Raw genomic sequence first — 23,306 nt, 5'->3', positions numbered from 1 at the left:
ATTGTGTTCTTTGTAGATTATGTAGATTTTTTACAGACAAAAACAACGAAATCTCTTTATTCTACATTTTCATCTAGTTCCTCGATCCTCTCTGCAATATTTGTATTTCGTATAACTGCATTTAAATCACGAGTTACACGGGCAATTCTAACGGCTGCTTTAAATTTAATTGTCGCTCGCTGCTTTTCATTCTTCTTTTTCCACTGGAAATACATTAAATTGTTCATTAAATTTTCTAAAACAAATTGAATTCACTAAAATCTTAATTATTTGGCAAAAAAATAGTAGAAACTGCAATGTATATTATACACGTACAGATTTAAAAATCGAAAGTGATTTATACAGCGATCATAATGCCAACTGTTACACTCAACCCCAAAATATCTAATTTTATTTTCACATGTAGCTCACGTAGATATGTGTTTAAGATTAAAATTACACTAACAAATTTAAACATCAGTTTTAGCAAACTAATGGTTTAATGCCTTAACTGAATTTGACTAGCTAGAGAAATTCCAAGTTCTCGGTAATGCTGTTCTCATCGAAGTTGGTATATGTAAAAATAACTGAATTTGAGAGTAAGAGAGAAAGAATATCGTGGTTGAGTGTTTTGAGTTTGTTGGTCGGTACTCGTGTTACGTGTGTGTAATTTTCTATTTTTCGTAATCAAATGAAATAAGGTAGTTCTTGTTAATTTTAAAAAAGAATCATTAACATTTTAAACTTCAGTGGACAATATATACGCCTATACGCGACAATTATGGTTATTTTCATTTTTGAACGGAACACTGTGATGAATCTGGATTTTGATCAAAATGATTATAAAAGTGTTATTAAAGTGTTCGAAATTCTTCTAAGCTTGTTTAATTAATTCGCTTGATTTCTGAGACCTGAGAATTATCTTTAAATATTTTTAATAACACACCGATGCGGCAAGTGTTTATCCTAACCTATATTTCCATAGTTGACAAATCAGTGTTGGAAACAAATTGAAGAATTCAGTATCGAACAATTCGGGTAGCAATAATTTTTCGAAAAATTGTCAGTTAAGAAAATTATAAAACAAAATCAATGAAGGATACAAAAATATTTCCCTACACATGTACTGTTTCTACGATTCTTTCGAAGACATGTCTTGTTTGTTTACTTGTGTGATAATGTATGCAGTTGTTTACTTACATTTTCATCACGAGATGGTAAGCTTGCAACATATTCTTTCATCTCCTCTTTTTTAGGGTCTACTATGGCTAAAACAGATACACAACCATCAACTGTTCCTAACACTAAACTCTTACCATCATAAGTGCTATCGATAGCGCTAAGCTCTGCTTGAACTCTATAATTTGCTATCATTTCACAGTCTGACGATCTATAAATACATAAAAAGAATTGATAATATTTTTCTGAAATTTTATCTTTTTATACATTTACCTAAATATACGTATAGTTTTCCTTCCACTATGGTAATAGAGAACATATTCATCTGTACGGTTGAACATAGATATTACAGTAAAAACACCTTCTGCTACTTTCGGTATATATGTTTTTACAGTGCTACCTTTCTTTAACTCTAAAAGTTCTAAACCACCTCTATAATAAAGGTATTGCATTAAAATTGTACATATATAGGAATATACAAAAAGAAACGTTACCTGCTCGGCGCGTATAATGTATATTTCCCATCTTTGCTAATGCTCCCACTCCATTTGGGAATCGTGCGGATAATCTTTTTTTTATTGATATCCAAAATTGTACCCTTCTCAGATCCAATGATCCCTACCCAATGTGGTTTATTGGGCATAGGAGTAACGCACAAGATATCCTACAACAAAAATTTGTATTCGGTATAAACAAAATTTCTAGCTACCATTCAATTATCATTCTTACCTTAAATCCTGGTAATTTCACTGGAATTTTATTTATTAACGCTCCCGTTTTTGCATTATATATAATAACACAATCTTTGTTACCCTTATCGGCTGCTATAGCAATCAGAAAAGAATTATCAGAAGTGATCACAACATTTCGAAATGGAGTACCTGTCTGGCTTCTGACTAGATATTCCAATGTATATATTATTTTCCCATCTGTTAATTACGATTAACAACAATTAGCACCAACATAATGTTCTAAATACTTGTTTAATTATTGATATACCGGGGATGATCCTCGTATAAAGAGTAGCAGTAGCTTTCATGCTTTCAACGCCGGACGGATTTTTCGGCCTTGAGACAGCTATAAATCTGGACGAATTTTCAACCAGCATCAATTGCCTCACATGCTGTTGTTCCTCTTTGTACAACACTTGCTCTGTAATTCTGTTCCATATTAATACATTACCTGACTCGGTCGATATAATATATCTGAAATATGGTACGTATTACGCTTAAATAAAAACGCTCGCAACGCGTCTGCACGGGATTAATTTATTATTAATTCAATTAGAACAACAGACTTTCCATCCTGTGTTATGCAAGCGTGTGTAACAATTGCTCCCAATGGACTGTCCGCTAATTTCGAGATCAATCTTCCCGTTTCCAGGTCCCAAATTCCTACACAATCTCTGGTTACCGTCGCTGCCAAATTGCATTCCTCTGCCAAACTTTTAAAGTTAAAATTTTAAAAATTATTAACAACACGATGGAAACCTATTTATACTTATTTATACCCATAAGGGGAGGTAGGTGGACGTAAAATTCTTTACCTTATCATGTCAATTTGTAGCTCGTGTCTGTCTATCACGTGAACCTGTTCAAAAATATTGTTTATATTCCATACTTTCACACTTCTATCAATACTTGATGTAACCACGCTATTCCAATTCCCAACGGTCAACGCTTCCAATTGAATGATTCTCGCGAAATGGGCATCCAATATTTTCACCAACTCGGTTGTCTCAAGATTCCAAACGTATAGATTCTTCCTAGAATCCAATCGGAGAGACGTAGGAACTTTCTTAGAATCGAATTTCTTTGTTTTCTGTAGAATGAAAGTTACCTTACACCAGCGACCGCGTAATTTTTCGAACCGCTGACCATGATCGAATTCGAGCACATCATCTTCGTGCTGATGTTTCGAACACCGTTCGGTAACATTAGGACGTACGCGTCACTCTTATCTTCCAAGAACCACACGATAAAACCATTCGCACTGGTAGCTAAGAGCATCTCTTCTTCTCTGTCCAGTTTCAGTTGCAACAAGTACTCGACCTCATCGTTACAGGCTCTGGGCATGTCAAAACTCTTCTCCCATTGGGAAGACGTTCCATCACTGATGTATTTCGTGATTCGATAATCATTTCTACTCGTACAAGCGTACAGAACCTTTTTATTGTTAGTCATTACCATTACGCTGCAAAATAGATATTGTAAGAACGCTTTTAATGCTGATCGAGAGGGAATCGATTTGTGTGGTATTTCACCTGTGAAAATACAAGGGCTCCAGCGATCTCTTCTTCCTATAAGTATACACAAGCATATTTGTGTCCTCCATATTACCAGACCAGAATATTATTCTGTAATCATCTAAACTCGTGTGCTCCACATCTGTTTAGAATAGGTGCATTTTTTAGAGAGTTATTCTTCGATAGTTGAAGTTTGAAGACTGCTGATAAATGCAGCAGTCGCCTCGCTTTACTTACGCAAAATTGGCCACTTGTTTGAATCCTCTGGATTCGTATGCGTCTCTAACAAGTTTCCTCGCAGATCGAATCTACACCAGCCTAATTTCCCGTACACGAAAAAGAACTGATTCGTCATATGCACCCCGTACACTGGATCTGCGTTTGGAAGCGGGTTATCGATAACCACAAACTCGCTTGTCAAAGTATTTAAAACGACACTCTGTTTGGAGAGGATAAGAAGGAACGGAAATTTCATTATTAGTAGACAGTTTTGTCTTATAATATATTCATCAAGGTCCTACAAATGTACACTCATTTAAAGTTTTATAACAATATTTTTGTTTTATATTTTGCAAAGTGTATTCTCGTTTGCTTTGAATTTCTCATAATGGCACAATGTAGAGTTCAATGATATTAATCTGTAGAGTATGCGAAACTTAGCATATTATCGAATATTATCAATAATACCTGATTGTTAGTGGTAAACGCAGCGGCGTATCTATTATCAGGACTCAAGACGAGATTCTGCATAATACCCTCGACACCAGGATTCACATCCCTGGTCATGTCGCTGGTGCTCAGATCCCAAGTGATAAATCGATTCGATATCGAGACCACATACCGATAATCCGACGTAAGGCAAAAGCCAAATACGGCAAATTGATGGCCCTCCAGCGAATACTAAAATATTTACAAAGTTGAAGCGGCGTTTCAAATTAGCTATTAGGTATTGTAGTCGGTCGAACTTCACCTTTAACGGTCCTCCAGGTGTATGTAGACAGTGGTAAACCGGAAGCAGGGCACAATTCTTCGCACCATCGTTATCGCACGCTCGCAACAGCATTTTCACGTTCATGTTCCCACCGATTTCAGGTAACAATCGACCTATTAATTGAGGTGCCAGCATATCCGGATGGGAACCCAAAATTGCACCGCCTAATCGAAGTGCATCGGCCACCAGCATTAACTCTCTGAAAAAAGGGAAAGTATTATTACTAGGGATTAAAGTATTCGATGTGGAAAAGCAATCAACTTCGGTTTTGATCTCCATCATTATTTTTGATACCATTTTTTATTCTTTGCTTGAACAGAATTTAGAGAAACGGCTGTATCAGATATATGAGAATATTTAAATGCAAACATAAAGCTAACTTTAACAAGCAGTAATGAACAACTCGATCAATATCTCTGAGTTAAACCGATAATTTTATGTGTAATTTGAATAACTCGTATAAAATATAATGTCGCTATTTTACCTGACAATACTCTGATTATCAATGAAATTACACGCGTCTTCAAAGTCCGAGAGCACCGCTTGTAACGGGCAGGAACTTAATTTGGCGTGAAGCCACTCGTAGTTGAACAAAACGCTTTCGAACAGGTCGTTGAAACGTCGCGATCTGATCAAATGGAAGGGTAGCTCACCAAGCTAAACAAGACCAAAGCATTGACCACAAAGAATTAATTATTAGAGCGAACTTCAATGTAGTCTTTTACCTTCCTTAAATTGTATCTCGTGATGGTTTCATCCTTCGAATAAAACGCTAAGGGTTGCTCTGGTACTTTTCTATCTGCCACCCCTTCCTTGTCTGCCAAGTTAAATCTGCCGATTTAATTCGTATACACTACATTTTAAATGTCTACTAAATTTTAAACCTGGAAATTGTTCGTTCTAAATATCATTAATTATCTACCGATGCCTCTGAATCTCGGTGTATTTAAATGGTTTAGGTCGTCCACCTCCCCAGATGCCCAGATAATAATCAGCGATCATCGAATGAAAGTACAGAGCCATGTTCATATTTTTAAAGTATCGTTCCTTAGCGGTGTCACGAAATTGCCTGTGATACCAATTAAGAACGCTGACACCATCGGCTTCTCTCTCGCTCAAGTAATTAGGCAGATCATTTCGTATTCTAGTCCAGAGCAAAGGTGGTATTCGCCTCACCGGGGGTAAATGATATTGGTATACATCGTCCAGGACTTTGTCATCCAACGAGATCAGATCTTCGAGTTCGGATTCGGATAAGCCAGACTTAGCCGCGGTTATGTAAGCCAACGCGTGGAAAACCAGAATTTTCCCGTGCTGTTTCTCGATTCTCTCGAACAGCATCATGATACTGTCCATCACTGTGCAAGTCAGATGGGTGTCCGCTGGTTTTGTGTAACTTCTCCATCTGCAGATCTCAGCGAAAACTAATTTTACAAAAATTGGCAACGAGCATTTCGATATGGCGTTCGCCACTAGACGCCATTGGTAATTGTTCAAATCTCGATGAGCTGTTTTCATCCACATCCTGTGAATATTATTCGATAGTGAGATAAGGAGTAGCGAAAGTGTATTTGGCTATTTTACAGTGGTACCTTATCACGTCCATGGCAAGGTCTTCGCCAAGAGCGACCACTTCGATAAAGTTTTCCTCGATATCTATCATCCTGCGTAACAGTTGATAATCTCGAGAAATAACCGGGTTTAATTCCTCGGAGGCGCACGATAATATCATCTGAAATATTGTCAACGATATAAACTGCAATAGATTTTAATGTATGTATATTCCCGTACCTTGCAATTCGACGAAAGTCGTGTAGGCAACCAGGATAATTTATTTCCCTGAACTCCAGTTAATTGATCGACGCTATCCAAAAACAATAGAATCGGCTGTTCGTCCGTAGCTAGGGTTAAGAGGTATTTAAAATACGCAGTCAGTGGTACCAAGTCGTCAGGTATTTCCTCGAATGGCAACATAAAGTTGTACGAAATCTACGATGAAGGGAAAACGTTATCTCCATTCTATCGTTGTTACGTGAAGAATTACTTAATTGTGATCATTTCTAAACTTTCAACAAACCACCGACTATCTTCATCTGTCTACAGAATAGCAGGATATATTATAATAATCTAGCTGCTCTTACTTGTTGACATATGGAAATTAGTGTAGGTGTCAGAGCGCTACTGTCTGGTGTCGTTCCAAGAAATCGAATTATGTTAATCGGCTTTTTCCCAGTAAGCCAGGCGCTACTTGTCAATCCTGCGCTCTTTGCTAATAAAGACGTCTTTCCGCATCCACCTTCTCCGTACAACACCAAAGGTTTATCACTATCGCCTAACATATACCCCTTAATCTTTTCTAATGAATCCTCCCTCCCATAAAATACCTACAGTTTAATCTTATTTATTATAAATCTCTCACTGTTATTGTTTATAATGATAAACTATTTATTAAGCTTACTTTCACTGAATTGTTGCAGGCATGCAAATGTTGCAATATTTCTGTTATGATCTGTCCTTGCGCAGAGCTATCTTCTTTCCTCATGGCACGGTCTACTAACTTCACTATGTTTCGATAGAAGTGCGTTATGAAGTGTTGAAGGTATTCACTGTGAGTTTCTGGATCTAAACCTTCTCGTCCAATCCATTCCACCGTGTACCTTTGATCGAAATATAAAAAGTGTAGGAAAAAGGTGTAGAAGTACAACAGCTACAATAGAGTATTGATATACATATATACATATATACCATACTAACCATTTTCATTTATTTACCTACTACATACTATTTATTTATTTACGTGCTGATTAATTATTAAGTTTCGTTTATATTATACGGGGTGTTCGGTAATTGGTGGTACAACCGAAAAAGGGTGATTCTACATGAAAAAACAAGTCGAAAATATAGAATAACAATTTTTCGCCGGGTACAGGTGCACTTGATCGTGTCTCGATATAGCGGATCTCACTATAGATCATTGATAAACACTTGCAATATCACGGAAATGTTTTCCTAGCTGTGAGAGATTTTTTAAACCAACATTACCGAAGTTGGATTGGTCGTAGTGGAACAATAACTTGGCCACCACGCTCTCCTAAGCTTGACTCCGCTTGACTTTTGCTTATGAAATCATGTTAAGTCGATTGTGTATTCTGAAGAAATCACAAGTTGCGAGCAATCGAAAGAAAAGATTATTGTAGTCTCTTAGACATTAAAACAACCGAATACCATAGAAAGCGTTCATAGAAATTTAATTAGAAGAGCAGAACTATGTTTTCGGCAGGATGGGCAACATTTTCAGCAATTTCTGTAAGAATAAACTTTGTTTCAAACAAAGTATTTCATTACGTGTTCATAATTTACGTGCCCCATCGAGACTACGATTTATAGTGAGATCTGTTGTACCGAGACGTGATCAAGTGCACCCACACTCAACGGTTTCCACTGTATCACCAGTTACCGAACATCCTGTATTTATTGATTTATTCATCATATTATAGAGATGGTATATTCATAATAGATATATGCATTAAATTTCTTGTCATTGAAAAATCCCACTAAAGCAGTGTGCAGTTGTTACGAAATGAAAAAAGAAAGCCACGAGATCGATTAGAACTATTAGAGTATCCTTATCGTACCTAGATACGTGTACGTAGTAGATTTGCCAATAAATAATAACAATAATATCCAATAATAAAGTACACAGGTACAAGTGTAAATTAATATTTTTTAGTAACTACTGTAGATTCTTTTTGAGAAAAAATACCTTTGTAAATTTGTGCTTTCGATTTTCTCGGGAAGTCTTTCATCCCTCAGATTTGCCAATAACTTTGACGCCTCATTATCTAAACTCCTATTAGCAATGTCCAAAAATAAACTGGCTTTTCTCAGATTTTGTAGATTAATATTGTTTATGTATCGCACATATGCTAAACAATGATTTTTAGTGTTCTTGACGTTCAAAATACCATTAATCACTTCCCTTTCGGTGACTGTCCGTAAACAATAATTAATGAGTACAATTTATCTTCGCGCACCTAATTTTTTTTATTTCTCCTTTTTCTTCTAAATACGCACCTGACATGAAGTAATTGTGCATAGTATCCTTATCAAATTTTCCATTGTTATACAAAGACTGTGCTCCTTTTCGAAATAGTTTTTGCATCTTCAACATTGTGTCCCACCATACAGCCTGATCTTCTTGCTGTAGCTTTGGTATTCTCTGGATTATAAGAAATCACGCACGCGCTTATATTTCATGTATTTTTCTTTTTTTTTTTTTAAATCAGCGAAAAATGCAATTGATCGTACTTTGTTATTAAAATTCTTCAAAATCGATGATATCGGTTGCAAGATACTCGTCGGTGGAACCGCGTTACTATCCTTTTTATACCATTTATCCAGAAGACTAACGTCCATTCCTTGACTCTCCAATTCTGTCCTTAACATTTCCAGCTCTGAACTGAGAACGTACGTTGGAATAGGACGGTAGCCATATTTCTGTCCAAGAAACACCTTTCAAAGAACATTACTACTTAAATCTATTTTCTTTTTTATCTTTAGTAAAGAAATCACTTTATCTTCATTTGTATATAATATTCTTAAAATTATTTCCTACCACGAAATTTGGACCCATCGAGAGCCTCTGGCAATTTTCAATTTCTCTCATGCAAAGTTCTGTGGTCATATGATCATCAGTGGCTTCATCCCGTACACCCCATCTCATATCAACCACCTAAAATTGAATTATTGCATACAATTATCATTTTATATTCGTTTAACGAGCTAAATTTGGAATCTATTGAGTTAAGGAGCTTTCTAGTCGAACTTCGGAAAAGTTTTACGGGTTCGCACGCAGATCGGTGCCTGGTACGATAGAAATCAATTCTTTCGTCAAGGTCAGCCAGATAGAGCTCGTATAATATAATATTGATCACATACCTTAACTATATCTATTAATGATATAACATACGCGACATCTTCAAAGTACGTATGATTTCTTTCAATTACATATCATTTCGTTATTACCTGAAACTCCAATCCATGTTTTTCTCTGCAGTAGTCCTTAAGCTTCGGATAACATTGTGCCATTAACGTGTTGCGCTCCATCGCCGTATCTTAAGTAAAGTATCTCAATTAATACATATTTAAAAAAAAGAGCAACGAAGCGCTTACCTGTGAAAGTGGAACTTGTAAAAATTCTGACGATTTTGGAGCTAACAGCTGGCAAGGACTTCAAAGACCCTGCGAAGATCGAGTCAATGGTCGATTCGTCCATTTTTTACGACTTTAATTGTATATATTTGATTTTGAAATCGTTGACACCTTTTCGCTGGTAAATTCGAATTACATCAGGTTACCAGCCGCATTGCAAGAGAACTGAGATCGTACATAGAATTTCGTGACCATTTATAGGTTGTGGATATATATTCCTTTACCCCTGACATCTAGTCACGTATAACTTGCGTATAATCCTGCAATCACCACTTGAGGACCAACCAGTAAGTCTCTCTGTAGACTTTTGCAAATTACAAAAGACAATTTACCGCATAAACACCAGAGAAATTACTGACACGGCCTAACGTGTGATTAATTAAAAATCTTCGGTTAAAGTAGACAGGAAGAGACAGCTGAGTGGTTGCCAAGGGTTGTTTACACGGACCAAAGTGTGCATCATTGATTTTAAAGAATAAAAGATACAACAAACTGGTTCAAGTTGAACGAATTTACTACTCTTTTATGAAGCTAGCGATACCAAGTTCGAACAAAAGAGAAACGTTTATAATTTTGAATTCTGTGCAGCTTTTCTAATGGACCAGACCTAACGCAAGTAGAATCTTTGGTTGAACAATCAAAATGGCACCACCGGACCCAGTGACGCAGATGAACACGTACAGGTCGTACGTGACCATGCTGGCCGATCCAGTTTCGAAAGATGAATTGAAGCTGAAGGCCGCTCAAGAATTGTCAGAAAATTTCGAGGTATTCTTCTTTTCCCGATCGTATGATACAACGAAATTTTTTCTTACGTCCAACGATATTTATTATTTTATGGATACTGAATTATTTCAGGTCATCATGTGCTCCTCGCAATATCCGGCATTTCTTGACCACATGATGAAAATTTTTTTAAAGATACTCCAAGAGGGCGAACCGCACTTCATATCAGAATACAACATCCAACAAGTTAGGAAATTGATTTTAGAGATGATACATAGATTACCCAGTAACGATTACCTACGTCCATACGTGAAACAGATTTTGAGTCTGATGTCGAAATTATTGGAAACCGACAACGAGGAGAACGTGTTAGTCTGCCTAAGGATCATCATCGAACTGCACAAACAGTACAAGCCAACGTTTAATCCAGAAGTGAGTAGTCTTGTGTTAAAAATGTTTCAAGTGTTTCGACGCAATTTTAATCCTCTATTATTTCATTTGCAGATACAATATTTTTTACAATTCGTTAAATCGGTGTACAGTGAGTTGCCAAAGAACTTGCCAAAAATATTTGAGCCTCGACCACCCCTCAGAGTAAAGGATTTGTCAGAAATAAACATAGAGGCACTTTTAAAAGAAACGTTCACAATCACGGCTATACAGAGTGAAAAGAAAGCAGCAGATGGTACCGTAGTTACGGTAAGTATCCACAAAACTTTCAATCGTTGAGTAAAAGATAATTAGAACGAACCAACCTAATCGCCAATCTTCATCTTTCAGTACAATCTAATTCCCAAAGCAGTATTGTCGCTCAAAGTGCTACAAGAATTGCCGATTATAGTTGTGCTTATGAATCAGTTGTACAAACAGAATGTGCACCAGGATGTGTCTGATTTCATTCCTCTTGTGATTACGACCATAACGTTGCAACCTAGCCCCCAGCATCGAGCGTCTCCTGGATTTAATAAGGAGGTGTTCGTTGATTTTATGGGTGCTCAGATCAAAACTCTATCTTTTCTGGCGTACGTCATCAGAGTCTATCAAGAAGTTGTATCTCAGCATAGTTCGATATTGGTAAAAGGTATTCTGGGTTTATTCACTCTGTGTCCTATGGAGGTGGCACATTTACGAAAAGAATTAGTGATCGCATCGAGACACATATTGGCCACGGACCTTCGAAATAAGTTTATACCACACATGGAGTGTTTTTTTGATGAAGATATATTTATCGGTCGAGGATGGACCACGCATGAATCCCTTAGACCTCTGGCGTACTCTACATTGGCAGACCTAGTTCATCACGTTAGACTTTCGTTACCGTTGAGCGATGTATCCAGAGCCGTACATCTTTACAGCAAAAATTTGTTGGATCAGAGCCTTCCAACAACCGTTCAGATGGTCTCCTGTAAATTATTAATGAACTTAGTAGACACTGTAAGGCAAAGGTCCGACGCTGAAAACAGTACCCAAGGTAGAGAGCTATTGATGCGGATTCTCCTAGTATTTGTATTAAAGTTCAAGACCATAGCGAAGATTTACATACCGATTCTACGTAATAAAGCTAAACAGATGACACCGCCTAGTTTAGACGTGAAAACGGAGGACGTTAAACCAGTTATCCCTGATCTGAACGAAGAGAAAGAAAGTGGAAAGTCAAAATTCGGATTCCCTGCCTTCCAGGCAATGAGCTACAACGTGGCTGATTACAGGAATTTAGTGAAAAGCTTAGTGCACGGTGCTAAAGCTATCACTGCGAACTGTATTAATAGCAAAACTGGCGAAGTGACTCAGTCGAATCAGTTTCAAACAAGAGAAACTCTTGTTTATATCAAACTGGTTAAATGGGCATTGCCAGCTTTTGACATTTACACGATAGGTCCACCCACGATCGGTACTATCGCACAGCCAGGTAGACCGGCCCAGTCTCAGACGATAAGAACCAGGGAAGAGAAGGAAGTGTTGGAGCTCTTTGGGAACGTATTCACCCAAATGAATCCACAAACATTTCAGGAAATATTCTCGACCTCGATAGACTACATGGTCGAGAGGATATTCAAGAATTGTGCGTTGCAGATAATTGGAAGTGCCTTTTTGTCCAGCCCTACGATATCGTCCACCTTTGCAACGATATTAGTCGAGTATTTATTAGAGAGAATGGGCGATATGGGCTCTAACGTGGAGAGAAGCAATTTATATTTAAGACTTTTTAAACTAGTTTTTGGCAGTGTATCCCTTTTCCCGGCTGAGAATGAGCATATGCTCAGGCCCCATTTGAATCAAATCGTCAATCGAGCCATAGAGTTAGCCATGTCGGCAAAGGAACCTTATAACTACTTTCTTTTATTAAGAGCTCTATTCAGATCCATCGGCGGCGGTTCACACGATCTTTTATATCAAGAATTCTTACCTCTACTTCCGAATATGTTGGAAGGCTTAAATAGATTACAATCAGGCTTACACAGACAGCATATGAAGGACCTATTCGTAGAACTGTGCCTGACAGTCCCAGTGAGACTCAGCTCCCTTTTACCCTATCTACCGATGTTAATGGATCCCTTGGTCTCAGCTTTAAACGGAAGTTACTGTTTGGTTAGCCAGGGATTACGCACTCTCGAGTTATGCGTGGACAATCTTCAGCCTGACTTTTTGTACGAGCACATACAACCAGTACGGGCTGACCTGATGCAAGCACTCTGGAGAACGTTGCATAATCCAACCGATCAAGCCCACGTGGCATTCCGAGTTTTAGGAAAATTCGGTGGTGGTAACCGAAAAATGATGATCGAACCGCAAAAGCTTGAATACAATGACCGAGAGACCAATTCGCCGGCTATTGTAGTCTACTTCCAGGAACCCACAAAACCGATCGATTTCCCTATAGAAAAAGTGATCGAGACTGCGTTCAATGCCTTGAAATCAAACAGTACAGATACGTTTTACCGTCGACAATGTTGGGAAGCGATCAGCTGTTACTTGGCTGCTTCGCTAAGACTGGACGATAACAGTGCTATTTTGTATAAATTATTCATGCATCCTAGCTTTAAAGACGGAAAAATCCCGCATCAACGTGGTCCTCATTATCAGTGCCCAGATGCTGTCGCAAGGAACGTTCAGCAAACAGCTTTAACTGGATTGTTTGTCGCTGCAGAGATAAAGGAGCTAAGACACTCTGTACTTGGCACCGTTGTGTCGATTGTGAGACATTATACTATGGTGGCTATAGCGCAACAGGCTGGTCCGTTTTGTTTAACTGGGAGACAAGTTCGTATGCAGGGTCAAGATCCTTTGGTTCTGATCGATGCGTTGGCTGTTATTATGGGCCACGAAGAAAAAGAATTATATAAATCCGGACATTTGGCCCTCGTATTAATCCTCGAGACTGCAACTAACATTCTCGGCTCGAAGGAACGAGCCTGTCAATTACCCCTGATGGAATACGTAGCTGAGAAAATGTGTTCCCTTTGCTACGAACGTGCCTGGTACGCAAAGTTGGGTGGTTGCATCGCTATCAAGTTCCTTTTTGAAAGAATGGCAACGAAATGGGTGTTGAATCATCTTTTCGTCTTCTTGAAGGCCCTGATGTTCGTGATGATGGATCTAACAGAGGAAGTATCGAATGGAGCGATAGACATGGCCAAAGCGAATTTGGAAAAGATGCTCAGAGTTTGCGTTAATCCTGGTATTCAAGATGGAAACACAGAGTTGATCGAGGCACAGAATAAGAGTTTGTACGAGGTCACCCACGAGCTGGTCAGGCAAGTTACTTCGCCTCACACATTGGTACGAGAACAGGCTATGGCCTCATTGCGTTTGCTCGCTGAAATACAAAATAAAACGGTCACCGAGGTAATGGAACCGCACAAAGATGTCTTGGCAGACATGATTCCGCCCAAAAAGCATTTGCTCAGGCATCAACCAGCAAACGCTCAGATAGGTCTAATCGATGGAAATACATTTTGCACAACGCTGAATCCACGCCTTTTCACAATAGATTTAACAGAACACGATGTATTCTTTCAAGAGCTTCTAGCCCTTAGCGAGGCTGAGGATGCTAACCTGAATAAATTACCCTGTTACAAGTCCGTTTCGAACCTTATACCTCTCAGAAAATCAGCTCTAAGAGCCTTGGCAGCGTGCCACTACATCGTATCCTGTCGAGAAAGAATTTTTGGGGTTTTGTACAAGGCTTTGGAAAAACCAAATGCAGAATTGCAAGAAGCGGCTTTTGAGTGCATGCAGAAATTCATAGCTGGGTTTCAGATAGATATGCAAACCGTACACACCATCATGCGACCAATGTTGTTGACACTAGGGGATCACAGAAACCTGAGTCTCAATTGTGTGAAAAGACTTTCCTATTTGACGCAATTGTTCCCCAGCACATTTAGTACCACTCTCTGCGAACAGTTATTGCAACACCTGAAGAAGCTCTTAGAGAATTTAATTCAGGCGCACAAAGGAATTTCAAAGTCCGGAGAGAACGAGCAGAAAATAGCTACCATTATAGGGATATTTCACGAAATCCCTGCGGCAACTCCGATATTCATCGATATCCTATGCAGACTCGTTTTGCAAACAGAAAAATCATTGATGGTTGAAGTATCCAGTCCGTTTCGTATCCCTCTGATGAAATTCTTATTACGGTACCCGACAGAAACCCTGAATTTATTTTTACACGATAACAATATCAAAGATCAACAATGGAGCAGGTACCTGGAATTTCTTATCAAACAGAAAGACGGAAAACCATTCCGAGACGTATTACACAATAGCACGGCCAGATTGATAACTATGCTACTCGCGCATTCTCAGACGAGTTCGAACTTGGCTCAGAACGAAAAGAGCGAGCTTCAACATCAAGCTATTAAAATTATCGCTATCCTGATCAAATTCGATGAACAATGGTTATCGGCCCAGAACCAGCTGGTTACCGCATTAAAGCAAATTTGGTGCAACGATGAATATCAAGGTTTGCATAAAAAGGTGGAGAGTGTCGATTATTGTCACTGGAAGGAACCGAAACTTATTGTAAAAATTTTGTTGCACTATTTCCGCCATCATCCGAATGAGATCGATTTACTGTTTCAATTATTGAGAGCGACCTGCGACAGGTTCATTCCTGATTTTCAGTTTCTGCGAGACTTTCTCGAACATACTGTAGCACAGGAGTATACAGTCGAGTGGAAGCGAAGTGCTTTCTTCAGATTCGTCGACCATTTTCCTACCAATAATTTGTCTCAGGAATTGAAAGCAAACGTGTTACAGTTAATTGTAATACCTTGTTTTGCCGTCAGTTTTGAAAGGGGCGAGGGCATGAAGTTAATCGGTGGAGCACCCATGCCTTACCAAGATAATCCGGAAAATGTGGTTTCCGTGTTCATCAGTAAGATCATAGATCCGGATAATCCATTTGGTTCCGCAGACTGCGTTCGTATTTCGTTACTACAATTTTCGTGTCTCCTCGTGGAGCAGGCTTCTCAACACATTCACGATGTCAGTAACAAGAGGCAAGGTAACAAACTACGCAGACTGATGACATTCGCATGGCCTTGTCTTTTAGGAAAAAATTGCGTTGATCCTACGACCAGGTATCACGGTCACTTGCTTCTCAGCCACATAATCGCCAAGTTCGCCATTCACAAGAGAATAGTTCTTCAAGTTTTTCACAGTCTCTTAAAAGCTCATGCATTGGACGCGAGAAACGTGGTCAGACAAGCGTTGGAGATCTTGACTCCTGCTATGCCTGTCAGAATGGAAGATGGTAATACTATGCTGACGCACTGGACCAAAAAGATCATCGTCGAAGAAGGACATTCCATGCAACAATTATTCCATATTCTTCAATTGGTAGTTAGACACTACAAAGTATATTATCCTGTGCGGCATCACTTGGTCCAGCACATAGTCAACTCGATTCAGAGATTAGGATTCAGTCCGACGGCCACCATAGAGCACAGACGGCTAGCTGTGGAACTGGCAGAAGTGATCATCAAATGGGAATTGCACAGGATAAAAGATGAAGCGGAAAGTAACGAGTCTGGTAGCAACAAAACGGCTATAGGGTCTGTTAAGCGACCTATTAATGATGATCCAGGTGGAACGAAACGTATGACCACTCAGGCAGCTGCAGGGAGTGGTGCAACGGTTCCAGTTATCTTGCCTAGATTGGAACCAGGGTCAACGAAACCTATCGAACGAGCCCATGCCGATGCGATTTTAAATTTTTTGCTCCGACTAGCTTGTCAAGTTAACGATGTTACCACGATTCATGGCAACCCAGGCGAACAGCTCTCTAGACGTTGCGTGGCTCTGTTAAAGATGGCCTTGAAGCCGGACGTTTGGCCGCAATCGTGCGATCTTAAATTGGCCTGGTTGGATAAAGTCCTGGCTAGCGTAGATAGCCCTCAACCTAATTATGGTAATATCTCCACGGCATTAGAAGTCTTGACATTTCTGCTCGGTGTCATGAAAAGAGAACAAATATTAGCAAGTTTCAAGCCATTACAAAGGGGCATCGGCGCTTGCATAGCAAGCAGCAATACCAAAGTAATTCGCTTGGTTCATGGATTATTGTCCCGTTTGATGACAATATTCCCAGCAGAACCAACTTCTTCCACAGTTGCCTCCAAATATGAAGAATTGGACACTTTGTACACTACCGTTGGTAAATTTATAGTGGATGGTTTGGCGACATATGAAAAAAATACTACAGCCACACCAAGCACGTTGTTTGGTACATTGATGATGCTGAAAGCTGCCTGCACGAATAATCCCAGTTATATCGATCGACTGATAACTCCATTCATGAGAGTCCTTCACAGAATGGCTAAAGATCATCTGCATTCTACTCAGACAGAGGCTAATCCAGTTGGGAGCGAGTTACTCATCCTTAGTTTAGATCTGGTAAAGAATCGTGTAGTGGTGATGGGCGTGGAGATGAGAAAATCATTTATAGGATCGATTCTGGTCGGCTTAATAGAAAAAACGCAAGATATAAAGGTGATGAAAGCGATTACAAAGATGCTAGAGGAGTGGATGAAGAATAAAAATCCTATAGCGATAAATCAAGCGCCCAGTCTCCGAGAAAAGTCGATTCTTCTGGTTAAAATGATGCAGTACGTGGAGAAACGGTTCCCTGATGATTTGGAATTGAACAGGCAATTTTTGGAGCTGGTTAATTTCATTTATAGGGATGAGACACTAAAATCGTCTGAATTGACGTCGAAATTAGAACCTGCCTTCCTGTCTGGTTTAAGATGTATTCAACCTCAGATACGAGCGAAATTTTTTGAGGTTTTCGATGCATCGATGAGAAGACGACTGCACGACAGACTTTTATACATTATTTGCAGTCAGAGTTGGGACGCGATAGGTCCTCATTATTGGATCAAGCAATGTATCGAATTACTTCTCGTTACAGCTAACTCAACCACTCAAATACAGATATCCAATCAGGATAACTTGCTGCCAAGCATAACTTCTTTGATAAGCATGACAGACAGCGAAGAGCACAAAAATTTCATGATATACACTTCCATAAAGGAGGAACCTCAGGATATTTCCGAATCTACCGACGTGAAAGATGAAATTCTAGATATCGATCTGTCTAACGTGGATTCAGCTACCGTCCCGGAGGAGATCATTACCACGGGTAAAGCAACGTTGACGCAATTGATCGGCAAGCAAGGCGAATTCATAGAGTATGCAAAAAAGATCAGAACAGAACAATTGCTTCTGGCCGCGGCACAACTTTGCCACATGGATACAAATTTAGCGGAACGCGTTTGGCTGGACACTTTTCCAAGAATCTGGAGTATTTTGGACGAGCATCAACAAAACAATTTGATAACAGATGTAGTGCCGTTTATTTGCAGCGGCACTCACGTTATTCAAAAAGATTGCCATCCGAGTGCAATAGCTACATTCGTCGAAGCGATTTCGCATTGCAACCCACCGGTGTCCATGAGACCAGCTTTAATGAAGTATTTAGGTAGATCGCACAATCTTTGGCATAGAATGACTCTAAGTCTGGAACAAATGGCATTCGATAACGGGAACAGTCAGTTCAAAATAAAAAGAGAGTCGGATTGTTATGACTTTGAGCCTGACAATAGTCCTCACGCTGAAATCTTGGATTCCCTATCTGATATGTACTCGTTGCTATGCGAAGAGGATATGTGGTCCGGCCTCTGGCAAAAGCATGCTCATTACAAAGAAACACTCCAAGCTACGGCTCTGGAGCAGCAGGGATTCTTTGAACAAGCTCAAGGAGCTTACGATGTTGCGATGACAAAGTTTAAACAGGACTATGTCTCCACGCCAGCTCCTTTTAAAATACAACGAGAAGCGATGCTTTGGGAGCAACATTGGATAAGATGCGCAAAGGAGCTGAACCAATGGGATTTGTTGCTAGATTATGGTAGCAAAAAAGCAGAGAAGAACCCTTTCTTGATTCTGGAGAGCTCCTGGCGTATTCCCAATTGGATAATGATGAAGGAAGCCCTTGCCCAGGTGGAGCACAACTGTCCAAAAGAAATGGCTTGGAAGGTGTACATCATATTTTTCTTTCACTCTCTCAACGAACTAATCCTGAATCTACAAGTACCGAAACAACAATGTCAAAAAATGTAACAATTTCTTTTTTTCTCTTACTTTAATAATATGTATCCCGGCTTTGGAAAATTTATTGTCGTTTAGGGAAAACTATTCTAATATCGAAGCGTTTACTTTTTTTTTGACGTTGATTGTTCTCGAGTCCCGAGACGTACAGGATTATAAATGACTACTCCTGATCTTAAAAACAACAACATTTTTATAGGTGAATCTGTATCGAGGTTTCCTAGCAATATGCAACAGCGAGGATCAGCACCTAAACGCGGTCGAACGATACGTGGAGTTATCCTCCGGTCTTTGCATGCGCGAATGGCGCAGATTACCTCATATAGTAAGTCACGTGCATCTGCCTTTACTCCAGGCAGCGCAGCAAATAATGGAATTACAAGAGGCAATGCAGATTCATCAAGGATTGTTGCATGGAAGAAGTACATCGTTGCATGACATGAAAGCTATTGTGAAAACTTGGAGAAACCGTTTGCCTGTAATAGCCGATGACTTAAGCCATTGGTCGGACATCTTCACCTGGCGACAACACCATTACACCTTTATCTCGAGTCATTACGACTCGCACCAAGACCAAACGACGAATCACTCAATGCTCGGTGTACACGCTTCTGTCCAGGCGATTATTCACTTTGGAAAAATAGCCAGAAAGCATAATCTCTGTGGTGTGTGCCTGGATTCTCTATCAAGGATTTACACGATACCCAGCGTACCTATCGTCGACTGTTTCCAGAAGATCAGGCAACAAGTGAAATGTTACTTACAGATGGCTTCGGTCAGCGGAAAGAACGAGCTGCAAGAGGGTCTCGAGGTAATCGAGTCGACGAATCTCCGATACTTTACGAAAGAAATGACCGCAGAATTTTATGCTCTGAAAGGGATGCTGCTCTCGCAAATAGGTCGATCCGATGACGCGAACAAAGCCTTCTCGGCTGCTGTTCAGCTGCACGATACTTTGGTGAAAGCCTGGGCCTTGTGGGGTGACTATTTGGAACACATCTTTACGCGCGATGCGCGTCAAATTTCCATTGGAATCTCGGCGATCACCTGCTTCCTTCACGCTTGTCGACACCAGAACGAGTCCAAATCTAGAAAATACTTGGCGAAAGTTCTCTGGCTACTTACGTATGATGACGACAAATCCTCGCTAATGGATGCTGTAGATAAATATGCCGTAGGCGTACCTCCGATTCAATGGTTACCATGGATACCTCAGTTATTAATGTGTCTAGTTAGACACGAGGGGAATGTTATCCTGAATTTACTCAGTCAAGTTGGACGGATGTTCCCGCAAGCTGTCTACTTTTCGATCAGAACTTTGTATCTTACATTGAAGATCGAACAACGTGAAAGGTACAAGAGTGCAGAATTGGCTGCCGGTAAGAATCAGGAGGGCGTCGAAGGTCGTGGAGGCGCGGGGAACGTGCAACAACAAGGAGTACCTGAAACGGGACCAATTCGAGCCACACCACCTATGTGGCGATGCTCGAAGATTATGCATATGCAGAGGGATATTCATCCTACTATTTTGTCTAGCTTAGAGGGTATCGTAGATCAGGTTAGCACAAATATAATTACACACACCTTCTTTTTAACCATGACATGTGACGTGAAAAATAATTGAATAAATGTTTTTTTATAACTAACTTTTCTGCGCATCTCTCAGATGGTGTGGTTCCGAGAAACTTGGTACGAAGAAGTTCTCAGGCAACTGAGGCAAGGTCTGGCCAAGTGCTACGCGATAGCGTTTGAAAATCGTGGCGCCGTAAGCGAGGCAACTATAACTCCGCACACCCTGAACTTTGTAAAGAAATTAGTCTCGACTTTCGGTATAGGAATTGGTAAGTTACAGCGTTTGAGCTCCGGTAATAGCATTTAAATGCTGGTGTATACAAGAAGGATCTTTTTTCCCTTCAAATCCCAGAAAACATATCTTCCTCTCAAAACGTGAACAACACGTTCGGCTCGGCGGCTTCAGAATCATTGGCGCGAAGAGCTCAAGCTACCGTTCAGGACCCCGTTTTCCAAAAGATGAAAGGTCAATTTAAGAGCGACTTCGACTTCACCGTACCTGGAGCGAGGTTGCTGCACAATTTGATTAGCAAGCTGAAAAAGTGGATCAAAATCCTAGAAGGAAAAACTAAGCAATTACCAAAGTAGGCCCAATTCTACAACAATATGATGCTCGTTTCATTTCAAGTCTACTTTGATACATTGGTCCTTCTCAATTTTCGATCATCCTCTCGCGCCTGTAACAAACCATACCTCAGAAGAGCTTTGCACTTCAATGAAATCTTTTTCACTTTGATGAATTTCTATCAAATTCTGTTTCATTAAAAAAGGAGAGGAAAGAAAAGAAAAGAGAGAAAGAAAGGATTGCAATGTGTGTTGTGTTACAAAAAAGAAGAGTTTTGTAGCCGAAATATATTTAACTTTATAATTACGATATTCTTATCAACAGGTCCTTTTTAATAGAGGAAAAGTGTCGATTCCTAAGCAACTTCAGCTTGAAGACCGCCGAAGTGGAACTTCCAGGCGAATTTCTGTTACCCAAGCACTCTCATTACTATGTGAGAATAGCTAGATTTATGCCCAGAGTCGAAGTTGTTCAACGTCACAACACAGCGGCCAGAAGATTGCGCATTCGTGGTCATAATGGTCGTCTATACCCTTATTTAGTTGTTAACGATGCTGGACTTGGCGATGCGAGACGCGAGGAACGTGTTTTGCAGCTGTTACGTATGTTAAACCATTACCTGGCGAAACAAAAAGAAACCTCGAGAAGATTCTTGCACTTCACTGTTCCCCGTGTGGTCGCTGTTTCGCCTCAAATGCGACTAGTCGAAGACAACCCGGCTTCGGTTTCTTTACTAGACATTTACAAACAAGGCTGTGCGAAATTCGGTATAGAGCATGACGCGCCCATAGCTAGGTATTACGACAGATTGGCAACGGTGCAAGCTAGAGGCGCACAGGCGAGTCATCAAGTTCTAAGAGACATACTGAAAGAAGTGCAAACGACGATGGTTGCCAAAACTATGCTAAAGGACTGGGCTGTTAAAACATTCCCAGGTGCGACGGACTATTGGACCTTCAGAAAAATGGTAGCATTATTTTTTCTTTTCTATATAAATGTTTATTTAATTTATTTTGTATTATTATTCCAAATGTATAAACATCGGTTTCGCAGTTCACTCTGCAATTATCATTGGCCTGTTTCGCCGAATACGTACTTCATTTGACAAGATTGAACCCAGATATGATGTATGTACATCAGGATTCAGGCCTAATCAATATTGCTTACTTTAAATTTGACGTTGACGACACATCCGGCGAGCTGGATGCCAACAGGCCAGTTCCTTTCCGATTGACCCCCAATATTCTGGAATTCCTCACCAGTACAGGTTCGTACAGTCAGTATTACTTCGTTTTATGTATACTTAATATTATTATCAAGTGCTTGAAAGATAATTAATTACGTGTAGGTGTATCAGGACCACTGACTGCGAGTGCTATTGCCACGGCGCGTTGTTTAGTCCAACCATCCTTCAAAGTACATACAATCCTTCGTGCAATTCTCCGGGACGAAGTAATTGCGGATCATAATAAGAAGCAAGAGGATGCTGAAAATGCATCGCAAACTCCGCGCGATATGAAAGGCGAAATTCTAATAACGATTGTCACTCAAGCAGTTAATGCCATTGTTGGAAGGTTAAATTCTCTTGCCAATTTTGACGGGACCGACAGTAAAGTCAGTACCCTAGTTGCTGCAGCCAACAGTCACGACAATTTGTGCCGAATGGATCCGTCTTGGCACCCGTGGTTGTAAATACGTTCTCTTTTCTTAGCTCTCGAGCCTACTTGTGCTTCCACTGTGAATAAATACAAGAAATGTGGTTGGTGGGTGTGGACAATTCTTATTTGTGCGGGATCTTTCTATCATTCTTTCCAATAATTTCGATTGCGTTAGTTATGAAAAACAATTATAGTTGATACTCTGTACACTTCAGCTCTATCGAAATTTATCATCGATTTCCTGGGAAAATTAAGAATTATGTAAATATTCCTATGTCTACACAAACGTGAAAATTTATTTCCAACAGATGTTTATCTCTATCGAATCGGAATCGAATTCGATCATTATACTCTCTCGTACATATAACACACATGTTTTATATCGTGTACAAATATTCGCTTCGGGAATAACTCGTCTGTATCATTTATTGTACATACTACCTTTACAATGTAAGAGTTATTTATAGCGATTTGTCAAAAAGTGTTTATAAGTTTAAAGGAGGGGGAAAACAGAGAAATAAACTATCCGAGATAATTAACATTTTTCAATTCTGTGACTAG

The 23,306-nt window shown here is 39.7% G+C and overlaps 2 protein-coding genes across 2 annotated transcripts; one reads left to right on the top strand and one right to left on the bottom strand.

Moving 5' to 3' along the window:
• Nucleotides 1-56: 56 nt before the first annotated feature.
• Nucleotides 57-9,717, bottom strand: LOC143423861 (NACHT and WD repeat domain-containing protein 2-like). The gene is made up of 26 exons (XM_076895470.1): nt 9,567-9,717; nt 9,420-9,508; nt 9,010-9,126; nt 8,703-8,906; nt 8,469-8,613; nt 8,158-8,383; nt 6,853-7,051; nt 6,536-6,778; nt 6,186-6,383; nt 5,987-6,126; nt 5,317-5,919; nt 5,120-5,225; nt 4,879-5,051; nt 4,374-4,593; nt 4,091-4,303; nt 3,641-3,842; nt 3,422-3,545; nt 2,998-3,351; nt 2,705-2,923; nt 2,456-2,602; nt 2,158-2,363; nt 1,888-2,087; nt 1,653-1,822; nt 1,432-1,590; nt 1,180-1,369; nt 57-203 (listed from the first exon to the last, which is right to left on the bottom strand). The coding sequence occupies exons 1-26, from the start codon at nt 9,667-9,669 to the stop codon at nt 57-59; spliced, it is 5,097 nt and encodes a 1,698-aa protein (XP_076751585.1). The 5' UTR covers nt 9,670-9,717.
• LOC143423857 (transformation/transcription domain-associated protein-like) lies at nt 606-23,095 on the top strand. Its single transcript, XM_076895464.1, has 11 exons — nt 606-1,196; nt 10,194-10,373; nt 10,464-10,763; nt 10,836-11,030; nt 11,112-18,878; nt 19,150-20,508; nt 20,617-20,791; nt 20,875-21,106; nt 21,412-22,054; nt 22,141-22,354; nt 22,436-23,095. The coding sequence occupies exons 2-11, from the start codon at nt 10,248-10,250 to the stop codon at nt 22,777-22,779; spliced, it is 11,355 nt and encodes a 3,784-aa protein (XP_076751579.1). The 5' UTR covers nt 606-1,196; nt 10,194-10,247; the 3' UTR covers nt 22,780-23,095.
• Nucleotides 23,096-23,306: the final 211 nt, after the last annotated feature.

This window comes from Xylocopa sonorina, chromosome 5 (assembly GCF_050948175.1).
Source record: "Xylocopa sonorina isolate GNS202 chromosome 5, iyXylSono1_principal, whole genome shotgun sequence".
NCBI classification, from domain to species: domain Eukaryota; kingdom Metazoa; phylum Arthropoda; class Insecta; order Hymenoptera; family Apidae; genus Xylocopa; species Xylocopa sonorina.
Note: the sequence above shows the minus strand (reverse complement) of the source record. Positions and strands in the feature narration are given on the sequence as shown.

Excerpts from the sequence above, each read along its gene's own strand:
- LOC143423861 (XM_076895470.1), bottom strand. The coding sequence starts at position 9,669 with ATGGACGAATCGACCATTGACTCGATCTTCGCAGGGTCTTTGAAGTCC. Across the intron at positions 4,304-4,373 it reads CACCTGGAGGACCGTTAAAG|TATTCGCTGGAGGGCCATCA; the intron begins GTGAAGTTCGAC and ends TAAATATTTTAG. Across the intron at positions 3,843-4,090 it reads CGTTTACCACTAACAATCAG|AGTGTCGTTTTAAATACTTT; the intron begins GTATTATTGATA and ends CTCTCCAAACAG.
- LOC143423857 (XM_076895464.1), top strand. The coding sequence starts at position 10,248 with ATGGCACCACCGGACCCAGTGACGCAGATGAACACGTACAGGTCGTAC. Across the intron at positions 20,509-20,616 it reads TAGAGGGTATCGTAGATCAG|ATGGTGTGGTTCCGAGAAAC; the intron begins GTTAGCACAAAT and ends CGCATCTCTCAG. Across the intron at positions 20,792-20,874 it reads GACTTTCGGTATAGGAATTG|AAAACATATCTTCCTCTCAA; the intron begins GTAAGTTACAGC and ends TTCAAATCCCAG.